General features: G+C 43.6%; 1 protein-coding gene across 8 annotated transcripts in view; it reads right to left on the bottom strand.

The window, feature by feature from the left end:
* The window catches only part of ARID1B (AT-rich interaction domain 1B), a 447,008-nt gene that overhangs the window by 65,609 nt on the left and 363,161 nt on the right, over window positions 1-18,238 (bottom strand). For all 8 annotated transcript variants that reach the window (XM_042987379.1, XM_042987385.1, XM_042987380.1 and 5 more), the window contains one exon: window positions 7,766-7,945. In XM_042987379.1, the coding sequence (XP_042843313.1) occupies window positions 7,766-7,945 (180 nt within the window). The remainder of the gene's footprint in view (window positions 1-7,765; window positions 7,946-18,238) is intronic.

Below are 18,238 nucleotides of genomic sequence, written 5' to 3'. Positions count from 1 at the left end.
TTACCGTATTTCATAAGATCCTTTCTGTGTTAAAAAAAAAAAAGGTCTATTTCAAAAACCTTTCAACCCCACCTTTTTACACAGGCTGATCACACAATGCTGCTCTTTGGGCACCACCTGATCGAGTAGATAGGAAGACCACAAATGCAGGTTCAAAATGAAAGCTGACTTACCCCCAGTTGCATTAAATCCTACCACTGGTGGGAATGAATAATTTGTTTTTGGAATCAATACGTATGGGTACCATATTTTTTCCCTAAGTCAACATGCATTTTCAAGTCTTCACCGTGTACGAGAAGTGACCATATTGCACAAAGCTCGGAACAGAGGGGGAAAGGCCTACTACCTTACAGTTTGGGTTCAGAGTTTCACTTTTGGTAGTTTTTTTCTCCATATGTTACAAAAATGGACCCCTTCAAAAATTTAATTATACAATAATGCAAGTTCAGTACAGTGAGTACAAGAGCAGAGAGAGAAACAGACAAAGGTGATCCTTCGTTTCACCTCCCAAAGGTAATTTTTTTTTTTTTTACTGATTTTTTAAAAAAATTTTTAACGTTTATTTTTAAGAGAGAGAGAGAGAGAGACACGGGGCGCCTGGGTGGCTCAGTTGGTTGAGTGTCTGACTGCCTCAGATCATGATCTCGCGGTCCACGAGTTCGAGCCTCACGTCGGGCTCTGTGCTGACTGCTCAGAGCGTGGAGCCTGCTTTGGATTCTGTGTCTTCCTCTCTCTCTGCCCCTCCCCGCTGGTGCTCTCTCTCTCAAAAATAAAATAAACATTAAAAAAAATAATAAAAAGAGAGAGAGAGAGAGACAGAACACAAGAGGGGGAGGGGTAGAAAGAGAGGGAGACACAGAATGTGACGCAGGCTCTGAGGTGTCAGCACAAAGCCCGACGTGGGGCTCGAACTCATGAACTGTGAGATCATGACCTGAGCTGAAGTCGGACGCTTAACCAACTGAGCCACCCAGGCGCGCCCCCTAAATAGTTCTTAAGGGCCTCTTATGTGCTAGCTCTGGGCTAATGGCTGGGGATTCAGCAGCGAATGAAGGCAAAAAGCCTACATTCTGGTGGCAGAACACAGGCAAAGGAGTAATCCTAGAAGACGTCGTATGGCTCTAAGTGCTATGAAGAAAGACAAAGGGAGATTTATACAGCGTGGCGAGGGAGGTGTCCGTGGGAAGGCGACTGAGGAGAGCCACTCCCGGGAAAGGAGCTGTGCATGTGTTGGTGGCCTCTCAGCAAGGAAAAGTGGATCCTCAGAGAAACAACGATCACTGAGGCTGACATCACACACAGGCCCAGAAGACATACGGGCACAGCCAGATGCCAGTATCGGGCTCCAGGGCAGTGAGTGAAGGAGAAGGCATAGGCCCTCAAATAGTACGGGTACAACTGTCTGCTACGTGTGACCTTCAGAAAGCCACTTCTTACTCCCAAGGTCAGTTTTCTCATCTGTAAAAAGGGTATAATACAGGATTAGCTATCTTACGTGGTTGCTGTGGGGGAAAAATGATAATAACTAACTACTGTTGGACAAGGACAGTCCATAAATAGAATCTTTCAAGGAACACAGAGAAACTATTCCAATATTAATAGGTTTTTAATCAGTGAAGTTACCTTTTTATGTATGCATCATATGTGTAATTTTATTTTCATGATGCACAGATATTCAAATTTATTTCTCAAACCGAGTATAAGAAAAAGCGCTTACATTAAAAAGGTATGACCTCAACTCAGTAGCCAAATTTAGTATCAAACAGTGAAATCTCTCTGGTAAGAAATGAAAAAGTGTCAGAGTCACCGCTGTCACACATTGCAAACGCACCTCTGTCCTCCCCTGGGCTCCAGAGTCCTTGCGCCCTGTGCTCTCAAGCGTCGAACAGCGCCCCCTGGAGGGAGAGCGCTTACCTGCTTCCCCTGATGGCTGAGGGACTCAGATCCGTCACCTGTGATTCAATAAGGCCATTTCTTTTCGGACGTTTGAAAAAAGGGCAGAGCTGTGGGCCCTGGGAAAAGGCTAAGATGTAAAGTAAAGCTGAACGTGCACATCCTGTGTCTCTACAGTGCTGTCCATGGCTGTCGTGACCAGGAGCTGTAGAGGAGGGCCAGCCCACCGGGATGAGATGAGCTTACTCAGCAAGGGCAGTGCCTCGCGGCACTCCTGAGTGCTGTTGATTTTAATTGGCAAGGTAAAATAGTTTCACGCCAGTCCAAGTTACAGCTGCTTTGTGTTTTTCTTTTCTTTTTTTAATTTTTCCTTTTTTAAATTTTAAGTGGTTTAAATTCCCAGGTTTTGATAAAATTGTGACGATCATCAGTCCGTTGAGAAAAATTCATGCGTAAACCTTGTAATGCGAAAGCTGAATTTAAGCATCAAAAGAAGAGGGCGTTAACGGTCTTTTGCTATAAATGACCTACTTCAATTTCTGTTTTCTTCTCCGGTCTTGGGGAGATGAAGATTTGGAATATTTCTTTAACAACAAAACAATATGGAATACGGAACTGAACACGTGCAGGGCACTGCAGATTTAACCATAAAATAAGGTTACGGTAATAAACTTGTCACACGCAGCACAACCGGATTCCGGGGGAGAAGAAACCGAGTTAACCAAACGGAGGGATCTGCACAGAGACCAGCCTTCCGAAAGCCAGAGAAGAGGATGTCGTCAGTCTGCAGCACTGTCCAGGGGGACGTGTGAACCCACGTGGCAGACACATTTCACCTCTGTGGGAGAGAGGCTGAATTCAGCTTAATTCAATAATAAGACTGCGATTCTGGACTTGGAAGAGTGGAGACTGACATCCTGGGTCGTGGTGACACTAAGGTCGCTACTACAAGGTACTGAGTGGACTGCTCCCTACTAACATGCATTCTTCCTCTGCAGCTGAAACAGTTGTAAGATGATCAATGTGTAATTTGCTAGTTTGGAGCTGCATTCATTTCAACTAGGTATGATTTGGAGTTTTCTGAATTCATTGAGAAACTTATGTTAATGAAAGGAGAAGGAATATTTCAAATGGCATCTATTTTAGAAAAAAAAAAAACCCTTTAACTTCTTTGGAAAAAATACCTTAAAAAAATTTTTTTTTGATGTTTATTTATTTTTAAGAGACAGAGATCAGAGCACGAGCGGAGGAGGGGCAGAGTGAGAGGGAGACACAGAATCCGAAGCAGGCTCCAGGCTCCGAGCTGTCAGCACAGAGCCCGACGCGGGCCTTGAACTCATGAACCAGGAGATCATGACCTGAGCTGAAGTTGGACACTCAACCAACTGAGCCACCCCGGTGCCCCAGAATAAATACCTTTTATCAAGTAATTTAGAAACAAAAGGCCCATCAGACTCATCTGATTGAAAGTTCCCTGCTTCCTAAGACCCACACTATACAAATTAAGGCGTAAACCCAGGCCTGCTTCAGGGTACAAACCTGGGAAAAAGCTGTATGTGGTGGTGCAGACCCTGTCATACAAGTGAGTGAATAACTGAGGGGAATCTAAGCTCAAAATTATTTAGTTGCCCAAGGAAATACTGCTATTTAGAGCAAAATTAAGCCTAGACCCCCACTGCCCGCAGTGACAAATGTGCAAAAAGTATTTGTGGACAGTCCGTGTGACAGACACTGTTTTAGAGAACACAAAAACAAGACAGTCTTTGTTCTTAAGAAACATGAAGGCGAAATTTGTTTCAGCAATCTTTCCCCCAAATTCATTTATTAATAATTAACGTGTCAATTACATAATTCCATTCTATTTATTAAAGCAAGTCTCGCGGCCCTACTTGCAAACACCTTGTAAGGGTAGTTATTATATGTGCTTGCCTGAAGGTAGAAAAGTGCTATTTCATAAAATACACTGCAATTAGACATTTTCACACATTTAGATTGGACTCATTCCATTTGCATATGTAATAATGCAGACTTTAGTAATATACATTTCTAAAAAATTTCCTTCTTCACTTCATAGAAACTTTTTTCTTAATCTCTAGTATCTTTGATGTGTTTCCAAGCCTGAATTCCCCAAATGCTCCTCGTTCCTTGAAGGCAAGTAGTTTGTCTTTTGGTTTCCCCAGTGGCTTTCTGAATGAATGAACCAGCAAGGAGGGTACATCTATGGCGTGGGAAATAACACCCCAGTGACTATGTGAGTGGCCTCTGAAATCTCCCTTGGTTTGAACCCAGGCTCTGTCACCTACTAGCTGTGAGATCGTGGGTCAATTACTTAACCTGCTCATTTGCAAATGGGGACAATGTGAGAGCTTCCCATTAATTAAGCAAATGGGTGAGTCTGCCCGAATTTGAATCCTGGCATGACCGTGGCGTATCCTGGTGAAGCTGTCTCTGTTTCTCCATCTGTCCAGGGGTAAATGGTACCCGTCCTGTAGTATGCCGTGAGGATGAAGTGAGTTAATCTATGGAACACACTTCAAACAGGACCCAGGGCACAGTAATGGATGTCGGCTGTTACTACTAAATAACAATTTTGCAGAAGTCGTTTCTGACAGTAAGAAGACTTAAAAAAAGATCGTAAGGTATTTTCCTCTGAGATCTCTTCAAAACAAAACTAACAGAGAAGACACTCATCCAGTTAGGAACAGAAACAGAAGATGAAAATAATGGCCTCTGTGGCTCACACACAAGTGATTCTTTTCAGAGATGTTAAAACACGTAGCATGAAAATGCAAGCTGAATGTCTGATGACTAATTTGAGTAGCTAATTAAGACAAGGTAGAATAAAATACTTATTTTGGGTCCAGTTTAAAAAGATCAAGTTTAAAAAGATCAACAAAGAGAGAAATGCAAAGGTAAGGACACTTACTGAATTGAGTAATTGTGTTACAAGCGCTAATTTCCTGTCATTTAGTGCTTGCTGGGGAAAGGAGAATACAATAAGGAAAGGCCAACAATTCGGAGCTGAAGGCAGAGTCCCAGGACACTGATTTTCAGCACACGGCATTTGGAGCCAGTCAAGGAACCCAGGAGGAGGCACAGCTCGGGGTGGACAAGAGCAAGCTATCACTCGGGAGAAGGAATGACAGAGAGGACAAAGCTGAGGGCACCTGTTTTCAAAATGAAGAAGTGTTGAGTATGGAAATGATCTTCCATATTCTAAATGGTTTCTAATATCAACCTGAACTCAGTATTTATGCCTGAAAATAAATCCCTTCTTGACCATATAACCAAAGTGTGATGTGGTGGGTCCAGTGGGCCGCATGGATATAAAAGGCTTCAGACAAGAAGCAAGATTTAGACTTGTAGAATATTAGAATTGGAAGCAAATTCTAAAGTAACACGATCTAATTTTCTCATTTTCTAGAGGAAAGGTAATTCCCAAAGAGTAAGCAATTTTCCAAGGACACTCAGCAGTTTGGATGAGAACCCTCACAGGTTCAGTGTTCTTAAATTATGAATCTTAATGTTCAATTATTCTGGAAAACTGAGGGTTTTACTCAGAGAAGAAATCCATTCTATAGAAATTGCCTTTCCTGCTATTAACTCCAATAGCATAAACACTTTCTTAGCTCTTCACAAAAGACTCCTTAGACAGTCAAGCTTCCATCTTCCCTTATTATGAGAACAGTAGAGGATGAGGTTGCAAGAGTGAATTATTTAAGAGAAGACAGACCAATTTTCAAGATTACAAGAAGCCCTTGTGAGTGTTAGCGGTCAAGTCCCAGACCTTTAGCCACTCCCAATTCTGGGAGCACAAGCCTGACCTGTCTCCAGTTACATGCTGAGCACAAGTCCACATTTTCTGTGTATATCACAACTTACAGACTGCTTTTCTAACTTTCACTAAAGTTTCCTTCTTTTCACAACAGCCAAGGAAGCCTTGAAGACGCCCGCTGAGCGGAGTTGGTGAGCGGGTGTGCTCTCTCACAACCGGGTGACTCACTGACCTGCCTTAGGTCAGCAACAAACTTCTTCGTGCCGCGGCTTCCTGGGGCTGACAGGGAACAGGGCAGACTTACTGTCAACTGGGACCTGAACTCCTAGGGCCTACTGAAATTAAGATCTTGGAAAACCATTAATGATATGGTGTGAAGGGAATCAAGCAAAACATAAAGTCTATATCCACCCTGACTACATGCATGTATTGACAAAGGCCGGAAGGGGCCAAATAAAACGTTTTTTTTTTAAGTTTATTTATTTTGAGAGAGAGAGAGAGAACAAGCAGGACAGGGGCAGAGAGAGAGGGAGAGAGAGAATCCCAAGTAGGCTTCAGGATCTGTGCTGAGCCCAATGCGGGGTTCGATCCCAGGACTGTGAGATCATGACCTGAGCCGAAATCAAGAGTCGGATGCTTAACTGACTGAGCCAGCCAGGCACCCCTGTTTTGGGTGTTCTAACATAGTTTCCCTAACAACAGAGATAGTTGGAATGTAAAATAACAAAGCAATGTAAGGCAAGGAAGCAATGTTATACTGGGAATATTGAATATTGAATGATATTATAATCTTTCAGAAAGAGATCTTCCAAGATAAGATAGTATGTTGATAACTCAATTTTCAAACCGTGAAATACTATAAACAGAAAGAAAGCATTTTTCTGAGAAAAACCAGGTGAGAAACACCAGGTGAAAAGCCAAGAAGGTGCTAAGGCCTCATAGAATCATCTAGCTTTGTTAGGCACACACTCAATGGCTGGAGAGGCTCAATGAACCCCAACAGAGCTCAATGGTTTGCTAAACAGACACAAATGTCTTCAGAAAATAAAACTTTATTTAACAGGAGGAGACCTGACTTTGTTGTTGTTTTACTAGAACCTCTTAGTGGGCATTCATCATCTCCACTTGGAAAATTCCTGATATTTTCAGAAGTGAGGAAACTCTGGGAATTGTGCCAGATTATCTCATTCTCTCTAAATTATCCATTAATGTCTAAGTTAAATAAACAAAACATAAAGAAGGTGCTAAATTCAAATGCCTTATTGCCAAAAGTGACTTAGAAAAAATATGTCTCAGGTTAAAAACCTTGATAAAAGGATTCTACATGTACATGAAAAAACATACATCAATTTCCAGGAAGGCAGATGTAAACAGGGCATCTTGGCATAGTCTCATTTATTTTTCCACTCGTCTTATCTCCCCTCCCCCCTTTTAAAAGACTTTACTTTTAAGTAATCTCTACACCCAACGTGGGGCTAAACTCACAACCCCAAGATCAAGAGCTGCACGCTCCACGGACTGAGCCAGCCGGGTGCCCCCTTATCTTCCTTTTTGAAAGACATGCCCATTTCAGGCTTTGTTCTATCTTCTAAGAGTAAGACCAGTAATGACTGAAAAAATGAGAACTACTATTTATCAGATATAGCACTTTGGAGACAAACTGGGAGCAGGTGTAATGGGACGACATCCGTCTGAGTAGTGAGCACATTGTTAAGGGGGCACAATCAGAATCGAACATAATGAAACCTAAGTTTTAAATCAGAAACTTTTTGAGGACAAGGCCTGTGTCTATTTCTCAACGAGCATTTCAAACTACATCACAGAAACTAAGATTTACTTCTTCATTAATAACACACATATTAAGAGCATTTACCACAGTGTCTGATGCATGAATGCTTAATGAACACTTGCTATAATTATTCTTCCCATCACGATGGGGAACTGAAGGACTGTGGGTTTGCATTAACCTCACCAACCCGCCAGGTAACAAATAATGGGATCTTACAAGATGTTTATAATATGAAGACCTCGAAGGACTAACATATTAACAAAACCTCTACAGCCTACTGCGATGCATTTTTGAGAAACGTCGTTTACCTTGTGGTCCATACTGGCTCATCTGCGGACCATAAGTCCCACTTGAGTTACTCTGCTGAAAGCTACTGATTCCAGGATGCATCTGGCCTCCAGGAGAAGGATGAGGCGACATGGATGGTCCTGTCTGTTGAGGTCCATATTGAGACATCTGAGGGTTTCTTTGTGTGCCTGCCATAAAACCTAGGTGGGAAATAAATGGAAATATGTAAGTGTAGGTGACAAAACGGATATGGGATTGTGTGGAAGGTGGACACGAAGAAGACTGGCACTGTGCGACTCCCCTAAAGAAACATCTAAAGGTATTTCAAACCCAAAGTGGGGGATCTGGAAGGGTCCCCTGGGGCTCCCCTAGTCCTAACTCGGAACGCCCATTAGAGTTCCCGGGAACCCAGTGGATCGTGAACTAGGGAAAGGAGAAGAGGGAGGAAGGGCGAGCAAGCTTAACCTCTCCTGGAGGTGAGGCCCCTACCAAAAGCCACAGGAACACCCAGGACCCTCTTATCCTGAGAGCCTTCCATTCCTGCCAGGCTGATCTCCGGGATGCACGTCTCCTGCCACCCAAACATCCTGCCCTTCTTCTCAAGGCCAGGCCAGTACCTTTCTCTCCTCTGCACGGAACTGTTCTGCCCCCCTGGTCTCCTGAGCAGCCACTGTTCACCTTGACTCCTAAGTGCTGCAGACCTGAACCCTGATTCAGACCACTGCTTACAGGTCCGCTGTGAACAACGGGCGGGTCTGAAGTGGATCCTGCTGTTTCAGAACCCTGACTTCCTCCCGTAAACCTGCCAATGGCAACGGCACTCACCCACTGTCCCCGCCAGGCGTCAGCCCCCACCCGTTTCCTAGGTGTGCGCCCATCCTGTTGCCTCCGCTCCCCTCCATTTCTCCAGAAGCTTGGCCAGCGCTCATATCCCCCTCCCCCAACACTCATCTCCAAGCCTCTGCGCCACCCACCCCTGCTTTGTTCCTTTCGCCTCACTTTCACAAAGCTGCCAGAACCATCTCTCAGGAATAAAAAAAGAAATTAGAGCATATCTTTCCTGCATGAAAGCCCTCAAGGCTTTCCCGTGAGCCCGGGAACCAAATGCAAACCTCTGACCATGGCCTGCGGGCTCCTCTGTGGTCAGGCGTTCGGGTCTCACTCCAACCCCATTTCCTATGGCTCCGGGCAGCTACAAAGCATGGCTCCAGAGAATGTTCTCCCACCTGCCGATGCCTTCTCCTCTCCAGGGCTCTTCCCCGGCTGCCCACCCTGACACGGAACCACCCTGGCCATTTCTCACTCGTGTTTCTTCACGGCACTTCTCATAACCTGCAATCGTTTCCCCGTATTTTCAACTCACTTAGCCTCTCTCTCCCTGCTAAAAATCGGCTCCATGAGGGCAAGGATCATGTCTGTCTCAGTGCTGCATCCAAAGTGCCAGCAGAGTCTGGCACATGGTGGGGAACTATTTATTGAATGGATGATTATTAAATTCCTCATGCGCCCAACAGAGCGCAGAGCACAACAGAGTAGGTGCTTAGCAGGTAGCTATCCAAACGGATAAAGAAAATACATCTTTAAATTATGCAGGACCATAACGTCAAGGTACATCCAGTCATCAGCAATTCGGGCAAATATAAACAAGCATGTAGAATGAACTGTGAAAGACTCATTTGGACAGAGTAGCCCAAATCAAGACATGTACCTAAAAAAAAGCTAATACCGTCAAACTAACATACTAACAAAGGGCTATCTGAATAACAGCTCCAGGAACCCAGGAGCTTGGGTTAGTCAGAGGTCTCACGTGTCAGGTGAAGTCTCTAGTTTCCTGCAGAGTGCGCAGGTGGGAGTGGGGTGGGGGGTTGGGGGGAGGCACGGGAAGAGCCCAGGACAGTAGCTTCTAGAGAGAGTCTACTGAGGCAGCTGGAGGGAAGATGATGCCCCGATCCAACACCAGCATAAACTTGGGGGGGATAAATGAGGCAGGACATTTACCGAGGTCATGGTTTATATTTCAGCTAGGAAAAAAAAAAAAAAGATCTTTCAACATTGCTTCATCTTAAGAGACAGAATAAAAGTAAGAAGAGCTATTCCATTTATTTATAAAGATAAGTCTTATGAAATTGGGCTCAACTGGCAGCTCCTAGATATAAATCATCATAGAAAATGTTTGCTTTTTCAAATCTGAAAACAAACAGAAATCAGAGCACTAAAATTACTATAAATGATTGCATCTTAAGATGTTTCATGAAATATTTATCTAAGCTTTACTATAAAATTCTCGAGAGTTTCATATAGAGTCCTGTTTAATAAAAAATGTGTTTAAATTCCATACAGATTGTGTGGGTTTTTCTTTCTTTCAGAGAATGGCCGCTGTCTTCTTCATTAGTTCAAGAAAATAACACAGGTCCTTTTCTGGGGCATTAAATTCCACTTCAACCATGAAAGTGTCCATGCTGAAGGATTTAGGACCTCGGGTAATATAGTACATCCTCAGGTTATTGCTGCCTCTGGGACACTTAATAGGCTTAAGGTTTGTTCAAATGAGTTCTAAGAATTCTTACCCGGGCAAGTTATTTCTTTATTTCTGACTGTTTACTCAGTCCTTAAAAATATAGATGCCACATTCCACTTGAATTCCCTCACTCATCACTGGCATTTTGCAGAAAACCAAGTTTGCGAAAAGATTCCAAGAGACGAGGAACACTAAGACAAGTTCGAGCAGATCATGTCACGACATCAAGTTCCACAACGCAGACACAAGGTCCTAGGGGTATGGAATCCACCTCCTTCCACAGAAATTAAAATTGGAAATCTATTTCTTTCTGTGGATGATTTGCAATGGCACCGCTTACAAAAGCGTCCTGAAATCTTATTTGAGGTTTTCGGAGAGACTCCTCTCTTTCCACGTGTTCCCCAGGAAGATAGAAGAAGGTGACATCACTTGCGTGTCTCCCTTCTTAGCTGTGGTCATCTAATGGCACTCAACTGGGAACACGAGGCTGAGACTACGGTCTGGTTTGCGTCACTAGCTCAGACTCTACTAGGAGAGACGGATACGTAAATAAACACATTTACAAGCGTGTACTGGTCGAACGAGCTTTGTGACCTTCAGCAAATCCTAATTTATCCAAGTCTCATCTTAAAATGAAGAAGGGGCTGCTGTAGGATCAACTGGGACAGTGTGTGAAAATGTTCTGTACTGTGAAATGCGATACAGACAAGGGACCTGATGATACTTTTCTGGTTGATAAAGTGCCACAAATATCTTTTAACTCCTGAACACCTCATATACGCAGATGTCCTTTCTAGCTAGAATGAACAAGCTCGTTTTTATGCATTTGTTTTTTATTTAAATGCGTGGAATCTATGTTACTCTAGTACTTGCGTAACTTTACAAACTCCAAATACGATAGGAAATTTTAAGACGGTATACAGTTGTCTCCCTTTACCTGCGGGCTTACGTTCCCAGACCCCCAGGGGACGCCTGAAGCTGTGGATAGTGCCGAATCCTATGTATACGATGTTTTTTCCTATACAAACATACCTATGATAAAGTTTAATTTGTAAACTGGGCACAGTAAGAGATTAACAGCAATAACTAATATAAAATAGAACAATTTTAACAATACACTGTAATAAAACCTATGTGAACATGGCCTGTCTCTCAAAATACCGCACGGCACCCATGCTGCTCCTTCTTGGGATGATGTCAGGTGACACGGTACCTACACTAGGAGACGAAGGGAGGTGAAGGACACAGGTGTCGTGACATGGCGTTAGGCTACCACCGACCTTCTGGCCATCAGAAGGAGGACCATCCGCTTCTGGAGTGTGGCTGACTGCAGGCAGCTGAGACCCGGGCAAAGCAAAATCACTGATGAGAGGTGGTGGCGGGGCGGGGGGGGGGAGTAAGTTCCGTATCCCCATCTCTTACTGCTGAGTTCCCCTCGCAAAGTGCAAATGGTTTTTAATGTATGCTTTCAGAGGTGTTTTATAATTTGTGTTTGATTCTGTATTCCTCTTGCCGTGAGGAAAGGTGAACATTTTGTTTAATAGCTGTTTTTAGTTCCTTTTCTAGAACTATTTATATCATTCGCCCACCTTTCTGTTAGTCACTCTGTCCTGACTATGGAGTATTTCATCTTGTGGATACAGCTCCTATTACGAAACAGTTGTGTGGCTCACCGAAGCTCTTGCACCCGCAATCCAGGGGAGACGGGGGCCTCCGCTGACATTAGACCACAGACTGTCTCAGCAGGAAAGCGAGACGATCGTCAGACTTGCATTTCTAGAGGCGACTGTGCTAGAACTTGCAGCATGAAGAAAGGGCTGCAGGGCAGAGAGGCTAGAACAGAAGCCCGGAGGCCAGTGACGAGGCAGGCAAAGTGACCCATAACAGAGAATCACAATTAAATGCCCGCAGCAGTCCTACTGGAAAGGCTTCCACTGTGCACAGAACTGTATTTTCAAAAGGCTACTGAGTATCACCGTCATCTAAACAAACTGATGAAAAATTTGAAGACAAAAGTTAGCTGACAACGAAGAATTTCCTCCTTTCATCCTAAAGATAGAAACTCTGTGTGTCTACTATTTGTTTCCTCAACTGCAAATTAGGGACAATTGTGTCCATTGAATAGAGATGCTGTGGGGATTAAATGAGATAATACGTGTGAAAAACTTACCTCGGGTGCCCAGAATCGTGGGCTCTCGGTGATTACTAGCTGTTGCTATTATCACACATCCACAGAAGGGGATCAAGATATCCAAGCAAGGATACCGAGCTAGTGGCAGTCCTGGCCCTTTCAGGTCTGCTGGGCAGAATACGGCAACTAACTTAACCTTTCTGGCCTCAGTTTTCTCACCTGTTAACTGCGGAGGACGAGAAGCATAAGACTTACAGGGGATACTTCTAGTTCTGGTTCTCAATTCTGGCTGAAAGTACAAGATTTTCCTCTAGGAAAAATCTAATCAAGTTTGTAATTTCCATGTACATTTATTTGGGATATTTCTTGCTTTGTTTTGATTTTAACCTTTATTTTAGAGGAAAGAAATGTTAAAATGTTTCCAAAAAATCAAATTCCAACCATGGACTGTCTACCTATTTATGGTGACATATTTGATTGTATTTTTGCTTCTTTTAGCAAGTTATTACAAAACGGCAGCTTGCAACGTGGTTTGTGAATAGAAAAACTGACAGCTGAGAGAATAAAGCTGGTTTTTAAAAAAGGTGTGAAGTTTTTCTAGTTAGAAGCCATCTGAATTTAGAAAACCAAACTTTCTAGTAAGGGAAATTTGGAAAGGATAAAATGCATTTCCTATATATTATCAAAATATATTTTATTATTAGATATACTATGGAATTGGATGTCCCAGGTTAAGTATCTAATGTGGGGAAACACAAACTTTAGAAAAAAAGTACTGGATGAGATTATTATTTACATTATATAAATTACTTATTGAAAAATCACAGAAACTACACATGAAAATATAACTTGTACATTTTATCCATACAATATACCCATAGGTTTATATAAATGAATTTAGTTTTTCTGAGTCCTTAATCACATGTGTATATAGTCACACACACTGGTACCACCACATTCCAAATGAAAAGAGACATACTTCTCACATGAAAACTCAGAGGTGCCCTTTCGGGAAAGAAAGAAAGAAAGGAAGGAAGGAAGGAAGGAAGGAAGGAAGGAAGGAAGGAAGGAAGGAAGAGAGAGAGAGAAAGAAAGAAAAGAAAGAAAGCAAGCAAAAGAGAGAGAGTGAAAGCTATAGTCTCAGAGAAATGCAGTGTAATAGGAAACACACACACACACACACACACACACACACACACTCTAAACCAGCCCAAAAACACTATACGAAGGCATGACTATTCTTTCCAGGGATGCCGCGAGCCCTTCCTTCACTGTGTGAGCTCCGTTCTCAGCGATCACACTGGCCCCTCAACCGCAACAGCGCTACACAAACCTTCTCCCAGAGAGCTCCAATGTTACTCTGGCGCTCGCAGAAGGTGGTAAGGGTGAGAGAGCATTGAAAGAAAGTACAAGATGGGATCCCTGTCCTGGAAAAAACTTCAAATTTGGTTGAGGAGCAAATAAAACCTATCAGCAGGGAACGATCATCAAGTGAGCTTCCAAAGCCACTGGGGCAGGTGCTCGGCCACGTGCAAGGCGCTGGGGTGCAGGCAAGGAGGAGACAGCGGCTGTCCCCGTGAGGCTCACAGGCTAGTGGGAGACAGACATGCAACAAACGACGGGGCAAATGAAGAACCCAAGAAAAAGAGAAGTCCGGGTGCTACGAGGGTAGAAGAGGAGGACCCAGTTCAGACTGGGGAGCAGGAGAGTTTCCTTGAAAAAGTCCTATTCAGGTGGAGGCCTCAACGCTGGGCAGGACTGACCACCTGAGACCCAACACAGAAACAGGCGTGACCAGCAAAGCGGGCATCACAACGTACGTCCTTAGAAGCCACGGTGCCTGCGTTCAGCTGACTCCTACGGACACTGGGGCACCTTCACCCGGTTAGTCCTTTTCCCTGGTTAAACATTTTACCCCTTGCTCGAAGTCCTTCCTGGCCCACCTCGTAACTGCCAGCAAGTGACCAGCACACAGGAAAGGGCAGCACCACCTCTCACGACGTCCAGCCCCCTCGGCCATCAACACCCATGTCCACGCTGTGTCCTTCTGCGTTTTCTTCCCTTCAGAAGAAAGAGATCTTTCACTCATACGCGAGGCCAGCACCTTCTCTTATGCTCTGAATCCCATCCTTCCTCATTTCTTCAGGGATCTGTCAATCGTGTTTGTTCAGAAACTAGACCCTGACTCTTGATTGCTTAACAGAATGAAGTCCAAACTTATTAGGTCAGCACATGAGTCTTTCCAAATTTGGTCCGACCTATTTCTCCAGCCTCATCACGTCTACACGGTCATCATGGTGCACCCACTTGGTTTTGATCGTTCAGATACCTTTTCCTCCCTGTAGGCATCAGGTTGCTTGAGACCTGCCAAGTCCTGGCATGTTCATTCACTTAACAAATATTTATTGACTACCTCTCATGTTCCAGACGATGTGCCATTCACTGTCAGTAACCGTTGACATTTAATGAACATATATTATGTGCTAATAGCTTTGTTCTTCATTAGCTCATTTAAACTTCAAAACAACTATGGAGACACTGAGGCTTACAAAGTTTCATTCATGAATTAAAACATTCTTAACCACAATCCACAGTTAAGAAATACTTTTTTTTGAAAAAAATTTTTAACGTTTATTTATTATTGAGAGACAGAGTGTGACCAGGGGAGGGGCAGAGAGGCAGACACAGAATCTGAAGCAGCTCCAGGCTCTGAGCTGTCAGCACAGAGCCCGACGCGGGGCTCGAACTCACAAACGGCAAGATCATGACCTGAGCCGAAGTCGGACGCTCAACCGACTGGGCCACCCAGGCGCCCCAAGAAATACATTTTATACCATGATCCGATGTGTGTATGTGAACATGTGTCTATATATTCACAAGCAGGTTCACACACATACCATTTCACAAAACAATTTCTACCCTTCTTATGTGAAATGCACTCTGATATTTAAAACATTTATTTCAGTTAAAAAAAAAAACCTCACTAAATGGGAGGCACCGTGTGAAAACAAGATGCTCGACTGTGTCCTCTACTGAATATGCTGTTTTCACAGCGTGCCCACAAGGCCATTCACCTCCATGTAACAGACTCTAGTCCTTTCTGGCCCCGCCTCCTGCTATCTTTGACGGCATTCCTTGGCCTTCCAGAAAGCACCACTCATGTCAGCCAAGGTAGAGCGGTTACCACAGTGCCACTGCTAGTGGCTGGAGTGCCTGTTTCTCCCCCAGACTATGTACTGCGGCTTTAAAACACACTCTCTTCGCATCTGTCTCCTCAGCACCACGCGAGGTGCCTGGCACAGAATTGGAACCAAATACATGTTTTTTAATGAATAAGAAAACATCTTCATTCAGAGCCCCGTTTACTTTTACTTTACAAGAAAGAGCTTAATAAATGTTACGGTCTGGCTCCTTAATTCATAGTATATTTGAAGAACTGTTTCCAGGGGAAGGAAGTCAGCTCTCCCAGGAAGGAATTACAGACAGCTGAAAGCCCAACAGGCAGAAAGCCTGGTTTTCTCCCACCTAAAAACCTGACAAATGCATCCACTCTCTCCATCTCCAGTGTCACTGCAAAGTCAAACTGTGGTTTTGCCACATATGGTTCGGTGCCTTTAGGCCAGCAGTTAGTGAGAAGCTAAGCCTCAGTTTCCATTTCTGAGACATGTGGATGACAGGTGAGCCTACACTCTAAGGTGAGATGAGACAATGTTTTGTGTAGCAAGCAGCTAGTGCCTTCACACAGCACAGAGGCTCAACAATGTGATGGTTATTATTATTCATATTATTTTTAATACAACCCACAATTTATTTCCTGTCTGAATGCCTCCAGGTTTCCAAACTAGCTTCCCTTTGCCAGGCTCCCCTAAAAACCATTCATCACGGTGGAGCCAAAGAGTGCTGCAAGTCCCTGGACCGTGGTTAATTCACCGAGGTGACAAATGCCATACCCTGTGAGCCTCCCGGCAAACAGCCTGACGCCCCTCCCCAGGCAGCATACAGCTCTGTGTTGTTGTGCTGGGCCTGCTTGCTCTATGCCTTCTCCAACAAAGCCAGTTAGAGCTGATGGGTTGCTTTCCTCACCCAGTTGACTATCCAGAAAGCACTGCCCTTTTCCAGAGAGCTAGTTCCAGAAATAATTGGCCAGCCATGTTATTTGGCTCAGAAAAGCTACGCTTGTCAGTTTCAGGCCACTCAACAGAGAGCTACAGTACTGATTAGCTCTGAGTGCCATAAGACTCAGCGTACATCCTTCCTGATCTGGCAGATTCCCTGGAGTGTGCCTTTTAAACGAGAGAGACAGAGAGAGAGAGGGACAGAGAGAGAGAGAGAGAGAGAGAGAGAGAGAGAAAGAGAGGAAGAGAGGGAGAGAGGAAGGGAGGGAGACGGAGAGATGGGTGAAAAGATACAGAGAAATGGACTGAAATATCAAGATTCCTGTCAAGTGCCTGAATTGATTCTCAAGGTAAAGGGCCAGGATCTTGACTTGTTTACCACTGGATTATAAGCACCTATGACCAATGACTAACTTGATAAACATCTGTGCAAACCATTAGGTTTTGTGTGTGTGTGTGTGTGGGGGGGGCGGTTGGTTAAAGAAGATGACAATTCTCTTGCTACTTACAAGAAAGAGCACCCAAGACTTCTGGCCAGAGGGAGTACGACTTGCTCTTCTGGTGGGAGCCTATCAAAGAGCCCTGAAGCTCGTGTGAGAAAAGCCTGATCTTAGCCGGGCTCGTTCCCACCACCTAGTAAGATGGAGCGTTTATTCCAAAGGCACATTTGCATTAATTTAGGTATCTAATTACAATTTGGTAATTTTTTGAATGTCATATTCTATGTATCCAATAGCTACAGATGGGAATGGAGGTAGGGTTGCCAGAATCTTACCTGGAATCACTTAGTCTGCATGTTAAGGATTGTTTTCTTTAGGGCCATTCTTCTATATTTATATTAATATCAATGGAAAATTCCAAGACAAACAATCTATTCTTGTTACATGGCAACGTAAGTAATGTTAAGTCTAGGGGAAAATGCTGCTGGTCTCTATATTACAGAGACCAATATTAGAGACGAAGCCAGAGAGTTGTTTTTCCCTTCTCCATTAAAAAAAAAAAAAAAAATCCCCTCAACGCTACCTTAGAAAATGGGTCTAATAGAGAATTAGCATTTCTAAAATGTTTCTTTGTATTATTATTAGGTTAAGTGAGTTTTCAGGACCTTTCGAATTTTTTCTTCAGCATTGTACTATCTGTGGTTTATTAAGTGGATATTTTTCTTGGTTTTACAGACAGCATGTTATAGAATTGTCTAATTTGTAAAAAAGAAATTGTCTTACAGGAAAGATCCAGCGTTACTATCTAAACCTTTGTGTATCAAAAAAATGAAAAGAAACTGATCCACACCACCATTCTAAACAAGTCACATTTTCCATATTGGACATGAGATGAACACAGAATATTGTTTATGTGGTAGGAGTAAGGAAAAACTCTTGGTTGGGCAAGACGGAGATAAAGCTTATCTTTAGAAGGACTTCAAAAGTTCTCAAAAGTAGGATGGGATTCTATTTCATTTAAAAAATAAACTGGCCACAAGGCACGTGTGGGGAAGATGATACAGAGGGAACTGGAGCAGAGAGCGCCGTGAATCCAAACAGGCCACGGTGGGTCGTCACCACGCTGAAACAGTCACTGATGAGCTAAAGTCCCTTCTGACGAAAACGCACGCCTAAGCTGAAGGGTGTACAAAATTGATTCAGAAACAAAGCCAAAGAAATAGTCAAGCAAAAATGGGGAATTTCAGGATATTAAATTGGGAGGCACTTTAGCACGGACCTCAGCCTCC

The sequence above is a fragment of the Panthera tigris genome, chromosome B2, assembly GCF_018350195.1.
Source record: "Panthera tigris isolate Pti1 chromosome B2, P.tigris_Pti1_mat1.1, whole genome shotgun sequence".
Taxonomy (NCBI): domain Eukaryota; kingdom Metazoa; phylum Chordata; class Mammalia; order Carnivora; family Felidae; genus Panthera; species Panthera tigris.
The sequence above is the reverse complement of the archived record's forward strand: the minus strand, read 5'-3'. Positions and strand labels throughout refer to the sequence as shown.